At 35.3% G+C, this 21,850-nt stretch overlaps 1 protein-coding gene across 34 annotated transcripts in view; it reads left to right on the plus strand.

Annotated features, from left to right (window-relative positions):
• The window catches only part of TTLL5 (tubulin tyrosine ligase like 5), a 145,994-nt gene that overhangs the window by 28,324 nt on the left and 95,820 nt on the right, over positions 1-21,850 (plus strand). For all 34 annotated transcript variants that reach the window (XM_087951933.1, XM_087951929.1, XM_026664392.2 and 31 more), the window contains 5 exons: positions 8,191-8,272; positions 12,977-13,038; positions 14,173-14,261; positions 17,930-17,971; positions 21,302-21,415. In XM_087951933.1, coding sequence (XP_087808059.1) covers positions 8,191-8,272; positions 12,977-13,038; positions 14,173-14,261; positions 17,930-17,971; positions 21,302-21,415 — 389 coding nt within the window. The remainder of the gene's footprint in view (positions 1-8,190; positions 8,273-12,976; positions 13,039-14,172; positions 14,262-17,929; positions 17,972-21,301; positions 21,416-21,850) is intronic.

Consider the following 21,850-nt stretch of genomic DNA (forward strand, 5'->3'; position numbering starts at 1 on the left):
TGAAATTGGTTGACTGGGGATATGTTCAGAGCATTTATATGATGTAGTCTTTATTTCTATTAATATGTGTGTGCCTGTGTGTATGCTCATATTGGTGAGGGTTGGGGGTTTTTAAGCTTGTATTTTTCTTGATTGTACCACATAGTGGCGATAGAGCTTACATTCAGCAGAACTTTGATATAAGAGATACATGTTGGCAAAGAATTAAGACCTCTCTGGCAAGCAAGATGGGAATGACTCCAAGAAACAATGGTTAGTACCAGTGAGTGCCTTCACTTGCTTTCTAGTACCTGCCCTAAAGATTTTCCTTTGGCAGTCACCTCCTATTTCCTTCAGCTCTATATACAAGTACAGGATGGAAGTGGCAAAATTAGAAAATGCAGACTAAAAACTTTTTATGACCTTGGTCTTATCAAAAATTAATGTTAAAGCTGGCCAGGCCTAGTAGAATAACTGGCATCTCAAGATATTTTATAATTGAGGACCTTGATAGCACTACATTAATAATGCTGTAATATCAGTTATATTCAATATACCTACTAGGGATAGTAGACTGGGTAGAAACATATCTGTGAGGAAATAGGGTTTAGTATGAGAAGGACTAGAGACTGGGTCAAGGCTATTAAAGGTATTTGTTTGGCTGTTGGATCCTATTATCAATTTGTTAATTACATCTCTAGAGTAGAAAGCTGCATATCTCTTGCAATAGCTGATGCGATTTTTAATTAGAACGTGAGCTTTTGTTTTCCAATGCAAAAAAAATGTGTATGAGAAAAATTAGCTAGGAGCTCAGGATTGAAAGGGAGATAAATTAAGCAACAGAAGCTTGTTCGGAATCTTAAAGAGAACAGTGGAATAAATCTCATGGTTTGAGAAAACAGGAATGAGAAACCTTTGTGAGGTCACATGAATTCTCAGAACCAGAATAGCAATAACACTTATATACCACTTCATAGTGCTTTACAGCCTACTCTAAGCAGTTTACGGAGTCAGCATATTGCCCCCAACAATCTGGGTCCTCATTTTACCCACCTTGGAAGGTGGAAAGCTGAGTGAACCAGGAATGAACTCCTGGCAGTGGTAATGCAGAGTTAGTCTGCAATACTGCATTCTAACCACTGTATTATTAGCAGCATGTAGAAGACCACCAGAGTCCTAGCACATTGGGAAGCCAATGATTAGTCTGGTTGATAAACCAGCTTATTCATACTATAGAACATGGAGACCATTAGCCTAACTGGCTTGCTTGTGCTGACATAACTGATTATCTAGAATGTTTCAAATGTTTTGGTTCAATGGCATATCTCTGTATATGTGAATTGCTGAATAGCTTGCTAAACATTAGCTTCTATAACTGCTACCAGTATATGAATTTTTTATATAATTTGCACAAGCTTTATAGAGTTGATGTATATTTTCCAAAGAAATACTATACATATGATAATCTTTTTCAGTTTGAATGATTGTGAGAGGAGAAGTCCTGCACAATTAGAGACCAGATTAGAAAACAATGACATACCATAACATCTACTTAAAACCATATAATCTAAAAATTAAAGTCTGCAATCTCACACTTTTTCATTTTTTAAGTTATAGCTATCTATATGGTCACCCACTTACCAATGAGACTCTGGGTGGCCAATAAAATATACGTGCAAAATATACATGTTAAAATACAATATGAATACATGTATATTTAGAAAAAATAAAAAAAAAACACATTTTCCAGCCAAATAACTAAATAAAAGAGCCAAAGTGGCTCTTGAACATGCTATTCACCAATATATGATGCAGCAGTTTTTTACATTGCTTCATTTTGTTTGTGCTTGTCATTAGGAGGAGTGGAAAATTATAAGCATGAACTGATTCTTTATCTTCTGACCTCTGGTGATCTTTTAGAATGTCTCTGTTGGCTTCTGAGGATTACCTCAGGGATTGCCTGTGTGCTTTTAATTCTCTTTTCATAGAACTCTATGAACTTGTTGGTTTTAAAAATACATGCCGAAATCCTCTTGTTGTTGATGACTATACCCCACGTCAAATTCCACACTTGTATGGTATGAAACGAATATACAGAACCATGATAGTGGGATTTCTGGTTGACTTTTGGTATATAGCTTTTCAAAGGTTTTAAAAAATACTTTTAATTTTTTGCATGACAAGGAGAACTATAAATGTTTCCAGATTTGTTTTCCAAAGGATCTTTAAGATTTTGTTTAAAACTTTATGATATACATGCAAAATATTTATTCAGTCACAGGTATTCTAAAGTATTATTTAGTTCTTCTCTGTTACTGTCTTTTATTGTTTGCACACACTCAGCTGCTTCTTTCTCTTTGGACTACTGGTAATCATGCAATCCTTCCTGAGCTGATAAAAATGCATTTTGTTTGTGCTACTTTTACTTATAACTTGCATAGACATGCTTTTAGACTGTGGGAGGAATCCACTACCTTGATCAAAGTCCTGTCAGCAGAAACTGAACACTAAGACCAGTTGTATTCAACGTTTCTATATATAGGAGTAAAATGTTATGATATTTATGAGCAGTGTTGCATTTATTTAGTCTTACTTCTCAATGGCGTGGAATCCAAACTAATTGTTACTCCTTTACTATGGAAGTCCATAGCAAATTCTCACATTTTGGGAGAAAGAAAAAGCAACGCATAATCTGCATTATGATAATCGGTATTGGTATTTATGCCAATTTATTTTAATACTGCATTTTTCAGTTTTCACCGGACAGTTTCCCCCATTTTCCAGTTTGAGATTGGGAGTTAGAATTACATTGTAGACTTAGGTGGTCCAGTGCTAAGCTCTCTAGAGACTGTAGGCATTATGTATGCTTCCTGATCAAGCAGTAATCTGGCAGATAGTCTGGAAAATGCCATTGCTTGGTGTTCTGATGTAAAGCCTGAATAGCATCTGCACTGAATGGAAAGGGGCCCACTTTTGAGAAAAATAGACAAAACTGGTTACTTTCTTTTCCTGTGACAAGCAGAGGAAGTCAAGATAAACCAGCTTCACATAGGATAAATCCATTTAGTATTTGTAATAAATACTGTCTGGCATATGAAAACATGCTTTTATATACAGTACATATATAAAATACTGGAAAAATGTAGCTAGCTTATCACCATTAATACAAATTCAGAGAGTTACAGAGTCATCCATGAGTTAAATGAGGGAAAGTGGGAGCTTTCAGCACTCCATGCAGACCATTACATAGGTGATTCAAAGGAGGGACATAAAGAAGGAGACTGATATATTCCGGTTCAAGCTATTAAAGGTTTCATTGTTTTGACTTTGGGAGTCTGCTTCTGGGTGGGCATAGAAATCCCCCTCCCTGTTATAACACATACCAAAGCTTTGAAGCGGTACAAAACCCTTCCCAGGGGATAACAGGGAAGGTGAGAAGGATCAGAATACATTTTTCAAGTTATTTTTTATGACTACACTTACACTTCTCTGCATTCATTGAAGGAAACATCTGGAATGGGATTAATTATATTAGAGTGCTATATTGCAAGGCCAAGCTTTAATAAAAGTGATGAGGTGTTTGAGTAGGCTAGATAATTTTCTAGGGTAAGTAAGGCCATAAATATGAAGGATTTTGTAGTACTGACTTAGTTTTTTAATCTCATTGTCATTATTTGTTAACCAAATTGAAAGAGCACATGACAGGTTAACTTGAGAACTGTGCTACTACCATAATATGTTATTGGTTATTCTGTAGAATGAATGGTCTTGTGGCTTGTTTGCTTTTTAACAAATGATTTTGGAATAGTAATTAATTCTGCCTGTGTTTCACTGATTGGTAGGCTTACAAATTTGTACCATGATCACACCATTGAAGCTCCCTCACTCCCTCTCTCTCTCTCTCTCTCTCCCTGTTCAGCAGAATGGGATCACTCATTGCATTGCCAACTTACCATGGCCAACTCGCTGTGAGACAACTCACTGAAGGACAATTCAACAAAATACAAAAGTTACATTAATTTCATTGGAACCATGCCTAATAATAATAATAATAATAATAATAATAATAATAATAATAATAATAATAATAATAATAATAGTCAATCCAGAAATAAAAGAGTTAAAATAATTTTGATGAAAACATGGTCACCAATAATAAAAGTAACTGAATGAAACAATTAATACAGCATTGAATTGTCCCGCCATAAGTTGTCCTGCGGTAAATTGGCCGTGCTAAATGTCCTGTGGCACATTGGCCATGGTGAGTTGTCCTAGACCCCTCTCCAGCTATAAGAGTAAATGAAATAATCCAATGTATTGTTTCCCCTTAAACATTCTCAAAATCACTAGGAAGGTTATTGAAGCAATTAATCATTTTTAGCTCTCATTTGCAGAGAAATTCGAGAATCAATTTGACTTTTAAATAGTATACCTCATGACAAATCATGTCATTTCTAGTATGTTGCAATAGATTCTACAAAGTTTTGGTATTTGAACTCATGCTGAGAGAATATATGGAAATTAGCATTTATTTGACTAAACTCAGGAAATCAGAGATAAAAAGTATTCTTCTTCTGCAGAAGCCTAATTTTGGCTTTTTCCAAAAAGCCTGGCTTTCAATTATCCTACACATTCCATGCTAAACATTATTCCAAGGAAAAAGAGAGTGAGGTGAGGAGGACTGAAAAAGGAGCACCTGCCTATCAACATCCAAGTAGAAAACTAGACAATCTAATTTCAGTTGTACTCCTTGCCATAATCCCTGAACGTTTGCTGAAATCCAAGATCTTATTCAAGGAGGTAATAAGTAATTTGTTTAGCTAAGCCCATTATATTAACTTTATTTGGAATTCTATATGTGTGCATTGGTTGCCTTGGCTTGTTTTCTCTCTGTTTTTCTTTCCCCCCAAAACTCTAGAGATTTGGATTCACTTGTTTCTCCATGCACAAGAACTGAATGATTACACAGCTATCTGCCTGTGGTTTAGGAATAGTATGTTTCGCTAGATTCTGTAATTCAGGGCTTTGGCAGAAAGCTGTACAGCATCTTCCTTTCTATTTGTCTTACGGCTGGACTAAAGAGAAATATTAGTGAAAGGGCAAAAAAAAGGCCTACCTGGGCAGATAAGAATGTGTTAAGAGATTCAACCTCAGTGATGAAGACTGTATTTTGAGTATCTTTTAATGGGAAACCTTTAAGAAGGAATCTGTCAAAGCACTTTAAAACTTTTCCCTCCTGGGTCCTTAACATGGTACTAGGGACCTCAGTTTTCTTGTGGGTACCAATATTCACACCCATACTTTTCTTGGTGCCTGTCAGACACCTTGCATATTTAAATTAATTTTATTCATTTTCACTTTTTAAATTTTCAGTTAAAAATTCAGAAATTAGAATGTAGGAAAGCATCATCCTCAAACATAATTGGTACTTCAAAATGCCTCTGTACCTGATTTAGGTCTCAGAAATATTTTTAGAATTTAAAATGGCAGGGATCTGAAGCTCCTCTTTCAAATGTATCTATCTTCTCAGAAAAAACAACAACAAGAAGAAGACGAATTAGAGGAGAGTATCTTGTGAGATTAGAAATGATGTTGGAAATGATATTCTACCAGTGTAGCTTCTGATAATTGGATTATTTTCCTCAGTGATTTGTATCGGATCTGTGATTTTATGATGATAAAAGTAATGTACGTTCAAAATTCCAGATGTATCACCCAAAGTTGTGAATTCCCAGTTTATAGTATGGCCCTTTTCTTCTAGAAGATCAGGAATAGAATGTTAAAATGTTTTTGAGAGATAAGGAAATGTGCCATTGAGGACTTTGGGAAGTTTAATTGAAACCCATTTCTTCTCTATACTTTTTCTCCATTCTGATTCTCCATTTATAAATAATGTGACTGAAGGATCAAATTGTACCATATTGTTTTTAGTCTTTTTACTTAATATTTGGTGTTAGCACTTAGATTAAGTCTATTTAAAATAATGAAAGGATTATGAGATTATGCTTTCCTTCTCTGAATACTCTCAAATTCAGACTTCAATATTGGTGTACGAATATAATGAAAACTTCATATTTATTTCTTTTACTCTGCTTTTCTATATATGAGATTACTAGAGCCAACCAAAATATCTAACTGTCTTACTATTGGGAAAGAGACTTTCATTAATTATTTCTGAATATAAAAATCTAGGAGGAGGAGCTGCCTTTTACTAACTTCTTAACTTACATTAAACTGAAAAAAAAAGTCTATAAAGATGAAATAGATATTTGGAAACCTAGGAGAACATCTAACTAAATCCAATTCTTCATTTTATACAATTTTCTCTGCACAATTTGCACTATGAGCTGCCCAACCTGGCACAGCTTGCTGAGAGATATATCCCAGATTGGAATGGGACAATACGCCGTGGCCAACTTGTTGCGGTCAATTCACCATGGTCAGCTCACCAGGGCCAATTCACAGTGGACAGCTCATCATGGCCAACTCCTCATGGGATAACTTGCCAGGGCCAACTCACTGTGGGACAACTCGCTGCAGAGCAGTTTAACAATTCAATTTAATTATTTAAAATAAATGTGTTTTTTTTTAATTTTTGTCATTCACATTTCATTTTGTCCCTGTTTTTGCATCCCTTCTTTAATGAATCTATTCCACCATTTCTTTGATATTAGTGTAACTCTTGTCCTGCAGTGAGTTGTCCCGTTGCGAGTTGGCCGTGTCGAGTTGTCCCGCAGAGAGTTAGCCGCAGCGAATTGTCATAGATCCATCCCAGATAACTGACCTTTTTAAAACAATTTGTTTCTCTGATCCTATTACAAAGGAGGGATAGTGGAAAGGTTGACATTATGAAATCTATTACTGATAAGCAATAGAGGAGATGCCCCTATGTCCAGTTTGTAATGGGAATGGGAAACCTTTGCCATGGCTGTACTACACTGGTAGCGAAATGACTACAGATTGGGATTGGGGGTGAAGGGAGAGAGATTGTAAGGCTAGGAATGATAGTGAATTGCATCCTAGAACTTTTCTGCTTCATTTTCACTCTTAACTCAACACATATATTAGAGACATCTCTTTTGATCCATTTACTTGCACCCTTTCCAGAAGTATGTGTGACCAGTTGTATCTTAGTTTTTTTTTTAAACTATTATTTAAAAAAACAAATAAGTTAAAGATTGAAACAACTGTGTGATGAACTGGCTAAACCTTTCACATCACAGGCTTAATTTTTGTATTTCCTTGTTCCTTGCTTATGGACAATTTGTTTTCTTATTTATTTTTGTATTTATTCTTGCTACTTAATCTTTTACTGAGAATTCTCCCGTTTCACTTGATAATATACATAGAGTTTAGATTTAACTTACATTTTGAAAGGGTGTGCACTGCAGAGTAGTCATTTCTGACATGTGGTGGCTTGGTAATACAGACATAAATTTTGTTTGTGTGGTCTGATTACTTCATTTTTCCCGCTTGGTTGGAATGATGTCTGTTAATCCATGGCAACAGCTGCCAAGATATTGTCTAAGAAGTAAAATCTAATGGCTGTTTTCGTTTCAATAAAACTTGAGTGACCTGAGTATTCCTGTTGAAAAAATACACACTTTCAAATATTTATTTACTTTGGAAAAGAATAAACTTTAATTTTATTATTTTTCCTCTAGAAAATATTTTGATATACAGTACTAGGAGGTTCCTTAACTGTATTTAGTGAAGTTTCTAGTATAATTTGTTTAATATGTATAGTGAGAAAATTGGGTCTTATATCTGTCATGGAAACAGGACAAATGTACTGCACGTTCATGTACAACAGAAGCACTTTTAAAACACAAAAACTCTATTTGAGTAAAGTAACAAGACTTTTTAGAGCAAATGTATATATACACTTATGTGCAGAAACATCACCTAAATGTAAACCAGTGCCAGTATCAACATAAGTAAAGTTTTAAAAACATTATTAATGATCCACAAAGAGGGGATCCACAAAGAGGTAAGAATCAATTAAAAAAATACTTATCAGGGTGTTGATTTCAAACCATGAGACAAATTAGAAATTCAATTAGAATTGAAGTAATAACAGTTGCAAATCTTGAAAGTCAGCAAACCTTGTCACATTGTTCATAGGGTAAAATGATCATATAAATCCATGTTTTAGCCTTGTTTAGAAATGCTGTTATGCTATCATTTGATACATTTTATGCTTTGTTTCAGAGCTTTATGGTTTTGATGTTCTCATTGATTCTACTCTCAAGCCTTGGCTGCTGGAGGTGAATCTGTCCCCTTCCCTGGCCTGGTAAGGGAACTGTTGTAGAAGATAGGATGAAATGATTATTCCCTAAGTAATTTTCTTCTGAAATTGCTTCCTTTGTGGGCAGTAAATATTCTTGATGTTTTTTAAGCGGATCACTATTTGAATGAAGAGCAGTACCAATTTGCAAACTGACTATACTGTTGATTTTTTTTTAATTTCTCAAGTTGAGGGATATAATTTATGGATGTAATTTAGCCTGTAATACCCACTCCCTTGCTTTATGCATCAGACATAGAAGCGAGTTTATGTTTGCAAGGAGGAATGTCTTTAAATTTTGTTTTTGGTCTCTGAACTACAGGTTATAAGGAGATACTATCATACCTATTAGAGATGTACAAAATTTTCTGAATTTAAAATGTCCGGGATTGAGGTTGAAATGGTTGTTCTGACCTTATCAGAAACATTCTTAGGTTGGGGGTTCCGGTTTGAGCTTCTTCAGCGACAGACCGAAACCTCGTCTCTGCGAGGCTTTGATCTGTGCTCGCCGCTGGAGCGCCCCGAGCCGACTGGCTTCGGGGCTAAGCCACCCCGTAGAGGTGGTGAAGAGGAGGGAGACTGCCTGCAGGGTTGAGGAGAGCCGCATCTCTCCTCCCCAGCTGGCCATTACTCCCTTTCCCGAAGGCGGTTGCAGTGGTGGTCAGAAATGGCCACCACAAAGAAGAACTCGACCAGAAAAGAATGTGCAGGAGGAAGATAAGAGGAGAAAGTTTTGGTTGACCAGGTCGAACAGCAAAAGCAACAAATAAGGTGCCCTGGAATTGAAACTATTAAAAAACAATAACATTGTTTCCTAAGAAGATTTTTAAGCTGCGAAGGAGAGAGAAAAGGGAAAATATTTTGTTTTTTTTCTCCTTTTCCTATACTGACAGCTAAGAGACTTAAGTAAGAAATTGGAAAAAAAATCCACTTTGACATCAATAGGCATTTAATGCTGAAAATAAAAAGTCAAAGGGATAATAAAGATTTCTGGATAATTAAAAGCTTTTGAAAACAGGAAAGGAGAGAGGAAGAATAAAAGGGTAGGATCTGGAAGGGAGGAGACTGCCTGGAATTAAAAAAGAACTTATAGCAAAATCTCAACAAGACTTCCAAAAGATACATTCTAACTGAAATATCGCAACAAAAACCCTAGGAAGAGAAAGTCAAAAAAGAAATAAGAAGATATAACTCGGGACTATCTGGATTACTTGATGATTTCTGGATTCTTGGTTATTGTTTTGAATGACTAAAATCAATCGGGTGGTTATTTAAAACTGTTTAAAATGGCTCCACTTTTAGAAAAACTGAAAATGGAACTTAAAAAGTATAAAGAAGATGCACAAGAAGGGAGAGGTTCTTTTGGCTTCGTATTTCAGTTTTTAGAAATGGAGATTTGGAATTATGAGAAACAACAAGAAATGCCTGCAGAACAAGAAGATTGCGACAAAGAAGAAGCCATCTTTAATGAACAAGTAAACTTAGATGGGGGGAAAAAAGGAAAGGGTGGAAAGAGAATGGAAAGTTTAAGATTGGGAAAAACAACTCCCCCCAAAAATAGAGTGAAAAATAAGTATAAAATCAGAAAGCAACAGAAGAGGGAAATGCAGAAGAGAGAATTAGAAATAGAGAGACAAGGGGGTAAAAAGGGGAGGGAGAAGATGAGAGGGAAGAAAGAAAGGAAGTCATAAAGGACAGAAACAAAATACAGAGAAACAGGGCCTATTTAGAGATAATGTGTGAAAATTTAATGGAAAAAGGGATTCTGCAAAGGTACATAAGATAGTATAGTTATATTAGAAACAGAAATAATTTTAGAAAATATGAAACAATGTATGATTAAAATGTCTGATAAAATAGCTATCGTAATTCAATGGAATGCTTGTCAATAAATAAATGTAATAAAAGGTATATTTAATGATTTATAAAACGTGAAGAGAAATAAGGGAAAAATTAATTATTGAGATTATATGTGTTTTTAAGAAAGTATGATATTTAATTGAAAAGAAGTGTTAAAGATGTTAAGATTTTAATGATTATTAATGATAGAACTGAACTGGAACGGAATGAGGGTTTATAATTACATATATTTACAATCTTTTTTTTAAAAGAATATAGTGTGTATTATAAGAATGTACCAAGCAGAATTCGATTGGAAGTTATGTATAATGTCTTATATTGAAGGTCATAAGGTATATATTGAAGTTTAAATAAGAGTTGAATGGATGTAATTAAAAGATATAAAGGTGTCATACTCCAATTAGTAACTACAGGAGAAAACTTGTTTAATGAGAAAAGATAATATGAAATTGAAACAGAACAGACAAAAGTATAAATATAATGATTTGAATTGAGATGAGATAATCAAATTAAAATCGAGAAAATCAAAAGAGGGGAAAAACTATATAGAAAATGTAAAATAGCATAAGATATGGAATAGAATACAAAAAGGAGCATGAAATTGAGTTTTGTGTCTGTATAAAGAAGTTCAACCCTGGACCATGCTATTTTCAAAAAAGAAGTTTTACTTGTATTTTGTATGTGTGAAAACCCAAATAAAACTTTATTAAAAAAAAGAAAAGAAACATTCTTGGGTTGAAACAGGGCTGGTTTTTTTTTCTCTGAATACTACTAGCATGTCTGGGAGAATATGTTTTGATGTGAAACAGCTGCTTCAAATTCAGTGTTGCGTACACTTCTATTACCTGCCATATCTCCTTTTGGCTAAAATGGTAAGAGCTGAACTGAAATAGTTGGGTAGGTAGAGGTCAATGTTTAAGGATAGCTACAGTGTTCATATTATTTTAGCCCTTTCTCAGTAATCCATCTGTTGATTGTGGGTGAGTGGGGAGGCAGGCTTGGATAAGATTATTTTCCTACCATTTCTGGTTGAATAAACAAAACACTGAGTGTTGTTTCAGTCAAATGATGAAGAAAAAAAAAATGATTTTTTTAAAGGAGGAAAGGGAGTAGATTCACAACAACAAATAGTATCCTGTCGTAAATGTTATTTCTTTTTCTATTTGTTAACTTAGAAAAGTGAAGTTTGTTTTTTTCTAGGAGGGAAAAGGCAGCATTCAATAAAGTCTTTTATCTAAGATCATTAATGTTTAATTTCTTTGTGAATGGAGGTTTATAAGGTATAAATCTCAATCGGATCTATGACTTTATTTGGTCCTGGGTGTAGTGAGTGTTAAAAATTCACTTTTCACCTGTATGTTTTTTTTAGTGATGAATCTATTTTTGGTTGTCTCAATATTCAAGAATAAGTGAATGAAACTATTTTCATTTATGGTGGACTTGTCTTGAGATAAAGAAATATTGGTTAAAAATAAAATTGTGGATAGAAGAAATCATAGTGTGGGCTGGAGTGAAAACAGGAATTGTTTTTGTTGGGAATGATCAAAGGGGATTACCCCTCTAAAGTAAAATATCTGACCATCCATTTATTAACTGCAGCACGTATTTCACTAGCACAATATTGGAAGAACCCAAATGTACCACCGATACATGTTGCTATTCAGAAAACTTATGAGTGTGCCCAATTGGAGAGGCTCACGCTTAAAATCAGTGGGAAGGTGGATACAGATTACTACCGGATATGGGATAAATGGTATAAGTGGGTAGATAATAAAAGGGGAAACACGTAGATGAACCCAAGATACAATTTATATTCAGCTGTTCATACCAAATGTATAAAAACAAAGGTTTTAAACCTTCTTTTCTCTGTTACTATTATTATTATTAGTCATTATATTTCTTTGTTTACTAGTTAAATAATATGAATGTATTTGTAATTGAAGAGTAGTTATAAACCAATGTGAAAATAAATAGAGTATATTGTGAATTATTTAGTGCTTAGGATGTGATAATGAATGAGGATGTGACTAATACTAGTCAATATTGATTATTAGGACTTATCAAATTCGATAACAGATGTAAAGAATTATGTGTTATTCACATATTATTGTTTCTGTATTTTTGAATTTGTATGTTTTTAATTTTGTAAATAAAATTGTTTTTAAAATTTAAAGAAAAAAAAAAAAGAAACTGGAAAGACCCAAAGTATTGAAAAATATACCCTGGATCTTGGAGGAACTCACAGAAAATTGTTCAGAGAGCACTGTTGTTCTTATCACAGATATTATAAGAGGTATTTCCAGTTTGGAAATGCTCATTTTCAGTCTAGTAGAACAGAATTGCCCAATCTTTTTGGCTTTGTCGACCAGCAGAGGGAGGGAGGGAGGAGAGGGGGTAGTTCTGCGTGAACAGTGGGCATGCACACCTGCTGTTCGTGCAAACGGAGCACACACTCATGTGCTCACCCACCATTTCTGTGGTCCAGTTCTGAATGGCTCAAGGCCTGGAGGTGGGCTGTGGCATATTAGATACTGTACTGGAACACTAGATAAGGGAAAATCTAAGATTTCTTTAACCTCTGCCTAGAATGTCAAGGGAGAAGGATTTTCATAAAGTTGTGTGTATTATTATTGTTGTTGTTATTGTTATTGTTATATCATATTATCTGTTTAAATAAATGGAAAAATCTGCTTAAATAGAGGCCAAATCTCTGTTTTGGTGGTTTCAGGGATGGGACTTTCCATTCGTGGGATGATAGGCCTTGTACATATCGATTAAATTTTCCTCAAAGATGCAGATTAAAGTGATTAATCAGGTGGTCTTATTTGTTCTCTTGTTCCATACTGTTAGTGATGCTCCTTTGGATCTGAAAATTAAAGCTAGCATGCTTTCAGATATGTTCACACTTGTAGGTGAGTGTTACATCAATTCTTGTTTAATATTATATTGCATTGTGTGACAATGTGTTAAAAGTCAATATATTGTATAGTCCAGAACTGATTTGAAATAATTAATGGTTTATATTATGTTCCATATGTGTCAGGTTAGCTCTATTTACATATATTTAACTATTGTGTTATGCAAGTACATAGTTAAGGTACTTAAGAATTTCATTTTAGCCCCAATAAGCTGGAGTTTGTTTGGGGCTAAACTGATCTTTCCCTACCAACATAAGTTTTATTTAATGTATAGTAGGAACAAAGTAGTCACTTTATAGTTTACCTTCCAGGCTCTAAGACAAAGTACTGGACAGGCCATGTTAAAATCTGTGTGAATCTGGTAAATTCTTTGTAGTAGTATTGGGAATCATTTTGAAAAGTAAAATAAAATAATTAGTGACAGGCACATGTGGTATTTGTGCAAAGTATGGCAGCACTAAGTTCTGTAGCATGAAAAATCATAGTATAAATGGTATGATACCTGTGTTTCTCTATATATTTAAGATTGACATTTGCATAATGTTTTGGATATGTGGCAGGTGGGATCATTTTACTGTCTTCTTCCTACTAGCAATTTCCTGCACATGCGGGGGCTGCTTTTTTTCTGGATTAACTAAGTTTTGAACATTACAGTAATAACATTACAAAACATAATTTACCATGATTGCTGTTAAAATATCTGTAAAATGGGAACTAAATCTCAACAAAGATATATTTTGGAGTAGCACCCAAGCTTCAGAAATATCAGTCCCTCAAATCTACATAGATATGCATTCTGATGTCAGTCACATTTGTTTCTCGTGTCAATGACATCTAGTTTCTCTCTTTTGTATTTCACAGCTCAACATAATAGTTTTTTTTTTTTTTTACAAATCCATGCTTAACTTTGGAGAATAAATGTTATTTGTTATAATATAAATGTAATAGTGACATAGTTTCTGCAGAGGGGACCAATTTCTATTACTCAACAATATCTATAATTAAGCAGTGCCCTGGGAAGCATCTGTGATAGCCCTAGTCTAGGTGGTACATTGATGGTGTCAGGGCATTTGATCCAGAATTAGATGCCCTTCATATGACAAGTCTTCCTCCCTTCCTCTCTCCAAGGCTTTGTTTGTCAGGATCCAGGTCAGCGGCTAAATCGGACATCTTATTATTCTTCTGAGACAAGGAAAAATCCATACCAAAAAACTCAAGTAAGGAGAGAAGAGTTAAAACAGTGCTCCTGTGATTATATTATTACATTATGAATTATATTTGCTTGTTGGTCTTTCTATACTTTTTCTCCTCTGACTACTTTTCTTTCTACATTTAAGCTGATCTTTAATATAGTATTTCTCTTTTCTTAACACTTTAGTCATGCATTGTTTTTATACTATTGGGAAGTAAAATGATCTCTAGAAGTCCTTTGTGTATCTGAGAGGGTATTATTACTTCTTTATTTGGTGCTCTTAATATTTATAACATTTAAGAGGGAGGGAAGAGGAGTCAAGGTAAGCAGTGAAGTAACATATTGTATAGATGAGTCAGTTATATGGCCTTGGGTTTAATAGAGGCCTGGATTCAATTGTGTGTGGGAGGGGTGGCAGGGGAGCGTCTTAATCAAATGTGTCCCAGTGGGAAATATTGGGTACAGAATTCCTGAAAAGAAATTCCCCTTATCCCTGTGAGTCTTGATTTCTGCTGTATTTCATACCATGTAAAATGATACTAGCACCATAATTGCTGCCATCTACTGTCTGCTTGTTTAGGGCTGCAAGGCAGTGTGAAGTCTTTTATGTTTCCCAAAGTCTGAACATAATTTGTGATCTGAATTAAGTTTCCGTTTGTTAATTTCGTAGGGTTTCAAATGTTTCAAATACTATTTGTAACCCAGAATTTATTGTTAGCTATCATATGAATCTGTAAAAGAAACAAGTATTATTTATTACATACATTACATATATTATGTATGCTAACTACGCTTTCCCTCAGCAGTTTACAATCCATTAAAATTAATCAATACAGTTCTCAACAGTTAAAATACACAACAAAACTTGATAGTTAAAGGATAATTAAAGGAAATTAAAACAATAGAAATACCAGCAAGAGCATACAAGTACAAAATTAATCTTGATTTATTAAAATGTCTGGGAGAATTTAAATGCTGAAAAAATAATAAAGTCAATTCCAGGTATACTGTATGGAGGCTTACCACTGACAAGACCTGCTTTCAGCTAGCCACTTGATATTTATTTAGGCATTCATTTATTTACCTACTTACTTTTGATTAATTGTATACTATGTAGTCAGTGTCAACTCTTAGCAACAACATAGGTGGATTTTCTCCATGACTGTCTGTCCCTAACCTCATCCTTCAAGTCTTCCAATGGTGCATCCATTGCCACTTTAACTGAGTCAATCCACCTTACTGCTGATCATTGCTTTTCTTTCCACCTTTCCCAACATTAGAGCCTTCTCCAGAAAAACCGTCTAACTTATTTGATTTATAGACTGCCTGACTCTGCAACTCTGGGTGCATACATAAAGCAGTGTAAAAGATTGAAATAGAAATAGCCAGAAAGGGGAAAATAGAATCCAATAAACAATTCATTTTATAAGGAGCCCCTACCCGCCACAGCTCAAGGCCTGGAAGAGGCAGGTTTTAAGGGATTCTTTAAAAAAGGTCAAGTGTATTTGTGAGGTTGTATTTATCTTAGGCAGAATATCTTTCCAGAGGAATGGCTCCATCACACTGAAGATTTGCTATGGAGAGTACTCAAAGCAAAGCCTCCAAAATTGAGTTTGGGGTATAAAAATTAACAGATTTCTCAGGTAATAGTGCTCCCAAACTATGAAAATCCTAAGAAGTTAATACCAGATCCTAAAAGCAAATAAAGGTTGTATTAAACTGGTTGTAATGCAGCAGTCTTCTGCAATATTGTTTATTAATTGGTGTTTCAAGACCATCTTCAAGGAAACCTCATGAATACCACATTACAGAATAGTTCCAAGGCCTGGATTATTATAGAATAGCTATCCTAAATTGGTATAAGGTGCATCACTCCATAGAGGACAATTGTGTATCTAATGGCAAAAATGGATATAGATGCACTCTCAACTAAAACTTGATCCTTTAGGAGAAAAGCAATCCGTCTCAGAACCCTCCTGGGCAGGCACATCATCCATTCCCAGCACTTCTGTCATCTCCAGATGAAGCTTCGGGTTTTTCTTTCTCTCTCATCCATTCCAAGCACTGAGTCAGCATTTCCACTATTTTTCCTGGCACTTATAAAAAGCAAGAAAGAGGCCTATATGCTGTCAGCATACTGATGATACTACTTCAGATTTCAGAAAGGCCTCAATCAGCAGCCTTATAGTATGCCAAATACAACTGGGAATCGAATATAATACTGCAAAACCCAATAAATATAAATGCCATGGGACTGAGCAAAAGTCCTCCAGTGTCACTTTTTGGAGATAGCCTCCAGGTAAAATTGGAAACACTGCACAGCTGTTCAAGTCAAACCTAACTTGGACAAATTCTCCCCAAAGTTATCTAGGAGGAGAAAAATTACTTCTTCATTACCACAGAGTAGGTTCAATAATGAATTCTTCTTAGCATTCAGTGAGATATAGGATAAGTTTTCCTCCACCTGCATTCCAGATGTTTCCCAGTTCACTTCATTATCTTCAGGTGACTGCCTACCACATTTTTGAAGGGCACCTGCACAGTGACAAAGGATGCTCAGCAGCAATTATGAAAACTGCCTGGGTCATTTTTCTTTATTTGATAGCCTCACCCAGATTCTGACCTTGAAGAACCCAGATAAACGCTAGGAAAACTTTCAAAATCCTCTGGAATCTGTTGTCCTTTGCAAATGGACCTTCCTAATGGGTCCTCAACTATGCAGAAATGAATATTGATCTGAAGTCTAAATCTCAACAAGAAATGGTCAAACTCTGACAAAAATACATTCTTCAGCTCCAGGTTCCAATCCTTGTAACCAATAAGAAAACAAGCAAACAAACAAAATGCAAATGGATTGGGAATGTTCCCTGCCACATTGCTGCCATGAAACCTTGAGCAACTCCAACCTTGGTATATGGCATGGCTATTTTAATACCCTAGAATCATCATTTTAGAAGTCTTGGCGCCCAATCCAGGATCACCCTTAGACATGAAGACTGCTGGGTAGCTGAATAGATGATATATCAACATCAGAAAAAGCACCGTACATTGGTATTAAAATGGACAGAAGATTGGAAAGAAAAAAGGAATTTCAGTAAGCATCTGCTTACTGTATTTGATCCTCTGTTTTGTTCAAAAATCATCTCACAAATCTCCAAGCCATGGTCAGTTATATAAGCTAAGTGTTTCTCTCATCCACAATCAAATCATAGATGAGAAAGGTCTTATTCATTTATCAGCCTAACATTTAAAAACAGTGTCAACATCCCAGAGGGCAAACTAGTATAGTTGGTTGTCTGGAATGAAAGAAGAACCAGAAGAGGAGACAGGCACAAAATGCCTGATCTCTTCTCTCCTTCCCTATCAGCCATGTATTTTGCTTTCCCTGTTATTCCTTTGACTTAAAGTAAATGTGTGTGTGTGGGGGGATTCCATCCATGAAATGGTCTTGTCCAAGGGATGGTCCTCTTTTACTATCTTTCACCTTTTAGCCTATGGGGCACTTTAAATTTGGTGTTGCATGCTTTGTATATGTGGGTTCTGTATTTCTTGAATGAAATATTTAAGATGTAAATTGGAGGATGAAGCAAAAAATGGGGTGCATTTTTATGTACATCAGAAATGAAGCTCTAATTTCAGACAATTGGTAATTTTGAAAGAGAACATGAAATCTTTATTCTTTTTATTTTATAGCGCCCTGTCTCTGCACAGTCTCGATCATCAAATGCCAAATTGGTAAATATTGGGCTCTATATTGCTTCATTCATCATTTAGAAATTTAATCAGTTTATTTTGCATTTTTAAAGAAATATGTTTGCAGTAATCTTTAAAGTGATGCAAATAGTTGTGTTAAAGAGGTGAATACCCTGTTTCTCCAACAATATGGCCTCCCCCAATAGGAAGTCCCAGCATGTTTTATAGGCATGAAATGAAATTTAAGCCCCTCCCCCAAATTAAGGCCTATATTAAAACATGCGAAATGGGGGAATGGTGGGGGGGCTTGCCGTTAGGAAGTACTTTTGTTGCACACCCGGATATGATGCTGCCTGCGTTGACCCCGATACTAAGTGCCCCACCAACGCCGAGGTCAACATCCAAGCCATCACTGCCTGCCCACCCGAAGATGCAAGGGGGAATTAAGTCACCCCTGAAAAGATGGCCTAGCCATTTTTTGGGCTCAAAAAAATAAGACCCGGCCTTATTATATGAGAAACACGGTAGACATTGGACAAGAATTTAAAAATGTATTTCTAATGGCATATGTCCAAGACTATGATTAATTATAGAAATACGACATTCCAAATATTTCTTTGGAAATATTCTCTAGATTCTAGATGAACCTATTTTCTACAATTTTGTGAAATATGGGAATATGGATGCTGTATACAACAAGTCCTATGTAAGATTTTTATATCCTGCATTTTCTTTTCATGTTCTGTTGTTAGTTTCTCTCGCTAGTTTGAATGTATCTGTTGTCTGTCCTCTTAATATTTCTTCTAAGATTGTTATTTACACTAGAGAAATCCTGTTTTGAAATTAAACAAGATTGTGCACAAGTATAGTAGCACCTATACCACTTTAGTATTTTGCAAAATGAGCCAGATTACCAACATTCCTGAAACACAGAAAAATGCCTGTGTAAAAAGAAAATCGGCGCAAAGCTGAACGTGATAAGGAAAGAAATATAATCTTGAAGACTAATTTAGTACTGTAGTGGCAGTGGCATACACATAAAGGACACAGCAAGCATTCAAGAATCTAAGGAAAACTAAAACACTAGGAATCCAATAATCCAAGCCTGTCTTTCCCAAGAGGAAAAAAAACTGTTGATAATCTTTCATTTTTCCTTTAAAAGAAGAAGAAATCCATATTTGAACTAGCTGCATGGGTTATATTGTTTGTTGTATTAATGAGAAGATGTTCTAAACTAAATGGACTTTGGAATTAATGTGCCAAGTTCCTGTATGTTAATAAGTCCTACACATCAAAAAAGAAAGAAATACAATTATAAATTATATGATAACAATAGTTTGCCCAAAGATAATAGATTAAGTATTGAAAACTTTGATAATTCTCTTCCAGAAGGATTAACAAGAATACCATATTACATAATTAAATCTTACTCTTTATTGGATTTCTGACATGCATTTTTTCTAGTAGTTCTGGAAATAACTCCTTTTTAGAACCAGCACGAAATAACAAGAAGGGCAACTGTTTCATATCAGAATGACAATTGCACCTCATTAATAGAAACATAGTTTGGAACAGTGGTTCTTCTCGAGATACTTGCAACACCCAAGTTATTTTTGCTTTCCCTCTTCTAATCTGAGGGTTGGGCAGTGTTTTCTATGCCCCAGTTCCTAAGCAAAGAAAAGGAATGTTCCAGTGAATGCAGCTGATATTCCTGCCAGATTCTAAGGGTAGGAAAACTACTACTCACTCTTGCAACAGAGACTGCTAAGTGCCACATTGGGAACCTGTCTGTGTGCTGTGCAGTTTGTGGCTGAAAACAATATTAAATACTTCTGTTGCTTATGGCTGTTTTCTCAATATGTTGGAAATGTCAGGTACAAAACAGTACATTCCATGCATTTCAGGAGGAAAAGATGGACAGACTCCTGGAGACACAAGAATGCATTGGGTAATGGGAGACACATAAGAAGCAAACTTATCAAAGTCTTCTCATGACTTTCTTGGCTATTATAGCCAAGTTAGATTGCAGGATTGTATAAAATCTATAAGATAATTTTGTATACATTATGTGTATTTTGGATTTTTTTTTTGTATTGTGAATCCCTTTAGTGCAAATGCAAAATAAAATATATTTCCAAGATGTTTCTGAAACGAAAATGTTTAGTGAAGATTATAAATTAGCCTATGACAGGGCTCGTAAGATGAGCTACAGAGTTTTCTGTCAATTTCATTGTTGATTCTTAATGAGGTAACATTTCCCTTGAGGGATAAGATCTATGACAGGGAGTCGTCCTTGACTCATGGCTCCTGCTGGAAGGTCATGGCCATGTGTACTTTTGCTTAGCTCTAATTAATGCACCAGTTGTTGCATTTTCCTGAACTTGAGTAGTTACTCATACTCTTATTATCTCTGGTTAAATTTGTACAATACTATACATGGAACTGCCTTTGAAACCCACTCAGAACCTGCAATTGGTTCAAATGTAGGGGTCTGCATGTTAACCAGCCAGTATTGTTATTATCATTATTATGTTATCTTGTATGCTCTGTGTTGGTTACCAACAGATATCTGGGTGTTAATCAAAGGTACTAATCTTGACTTAATGAGTTGGTGCCAAAGAATCTGCAAGATTGGCTGCTCCAACCTAAGTCTCCACCTCAGGAGACCCTTCTGAGAGAAGCTGCTGGTGATGCCTGATTTTTTGAGATGATTAAGGACAGAAAGGGCTGTTTCTCCAACATAGAAAAAATTTGGATCATGGACCACACTCCACCAGAAATTAAATTTGCTCTCTTGGTGACAGTTCTTGGGAGTTTGGGAACATTCAACTTTATTGGAAGGTCTTAGACTGCTTGCTCATTGCTGACATTGCTTCTATTTATTGTGTATTGTAATTATTATTTGATTTTTCATTTTAATTCATATTTTGTTGTGCATTGTGTCATTTAGAAGTGTGTTTCTTTAGGAATTTATTATCTCCAAAATCATTGATTCTGGTAATACAGAATCAAGTGAGAACTGAGAATTTTGGCTGTAGGCAAAGTCACAAGAAATATGTTTAATGCTTTGCCTATGGAGTCAGAAATCATCAGTGCTGGCTCTTGCTTTGGGGTGTGTATCAAACACTGAGAATTTAAAGTTTGGCTTTGGTTTCTAAATGGGGTGTGGAGGCAAGGAGTATGAAACCTGGCATTTGTGCCTTTGGATCCTTCTGACTTTCTCATAATTCCTGGCTTCGATGCCTGGCAAGAGTTGTTCTTATTACTGTTTGTTAGCCAAGTGCTTTTGGCATTTGAAATCTATTTAAATAATTGGAATAAAATCAGGAGGGAAAAAAAGGCCAAAACTGACTTCTTACTGTGATCCTACAGCGTTCCCGACCCCTCTCTGCCAGCGATGCTGAGATGAAAAACCTTATTCCCTCTGCAAAAGAGAAAGTTTCAGGAAGGCATGTTGGCTCCATGCTGGGCCTCTCTATGGAAGAGGTAAAGCAAATCATTTATTTAATTATCAGATTTCTATTGTTAAGACCAAACAAATCTAAAAACAGATTTAAAACAATATAACAAATTAAAAAGAATGGTAATAGTACAGAGACAGCAATAAAACATAGTCTGGATACAAATGTTTCCCAACAGAAGCACATCACACACTCTAATCCAAAACATGAGAAAATTTGTAAGACTTGTTTAAATAAGTCCAGGGTGGAGACTGTAGAAATCTTATGTGTGCGCCTGTATGCACGCACTTTTTCAGAAGGCAGATGTTGCAACAAGGAAGTCTTGGGTCCTATCAAACAAATGTTTAATTGATGGGACTTTAGCCATGTGAACTTTGTACAATCATTCTAATCCCAATCCCAATCATTCATTGGGAGAAATTGCAGGAGACAGGTACTCCCTTAGCATCAACACCTATGA

The sequence above is a fragment of the Notechis scutatus genome, chromosome 1, assembly GCF_049901735.1.
Source record: "Notechis scutatus isolate UNSWTSFEM ecotype Mainland chromosome 1, rNotScu1.2, whole genome shotgun sequence".
In the NCBI taxonomy this organism is placed as follows: domain Eukaryota; kingdom Metazoa; phylum Chordata; class Lepidosauria; order Squamata; family Elapidae; genus Notechis; species Notechis scutatus.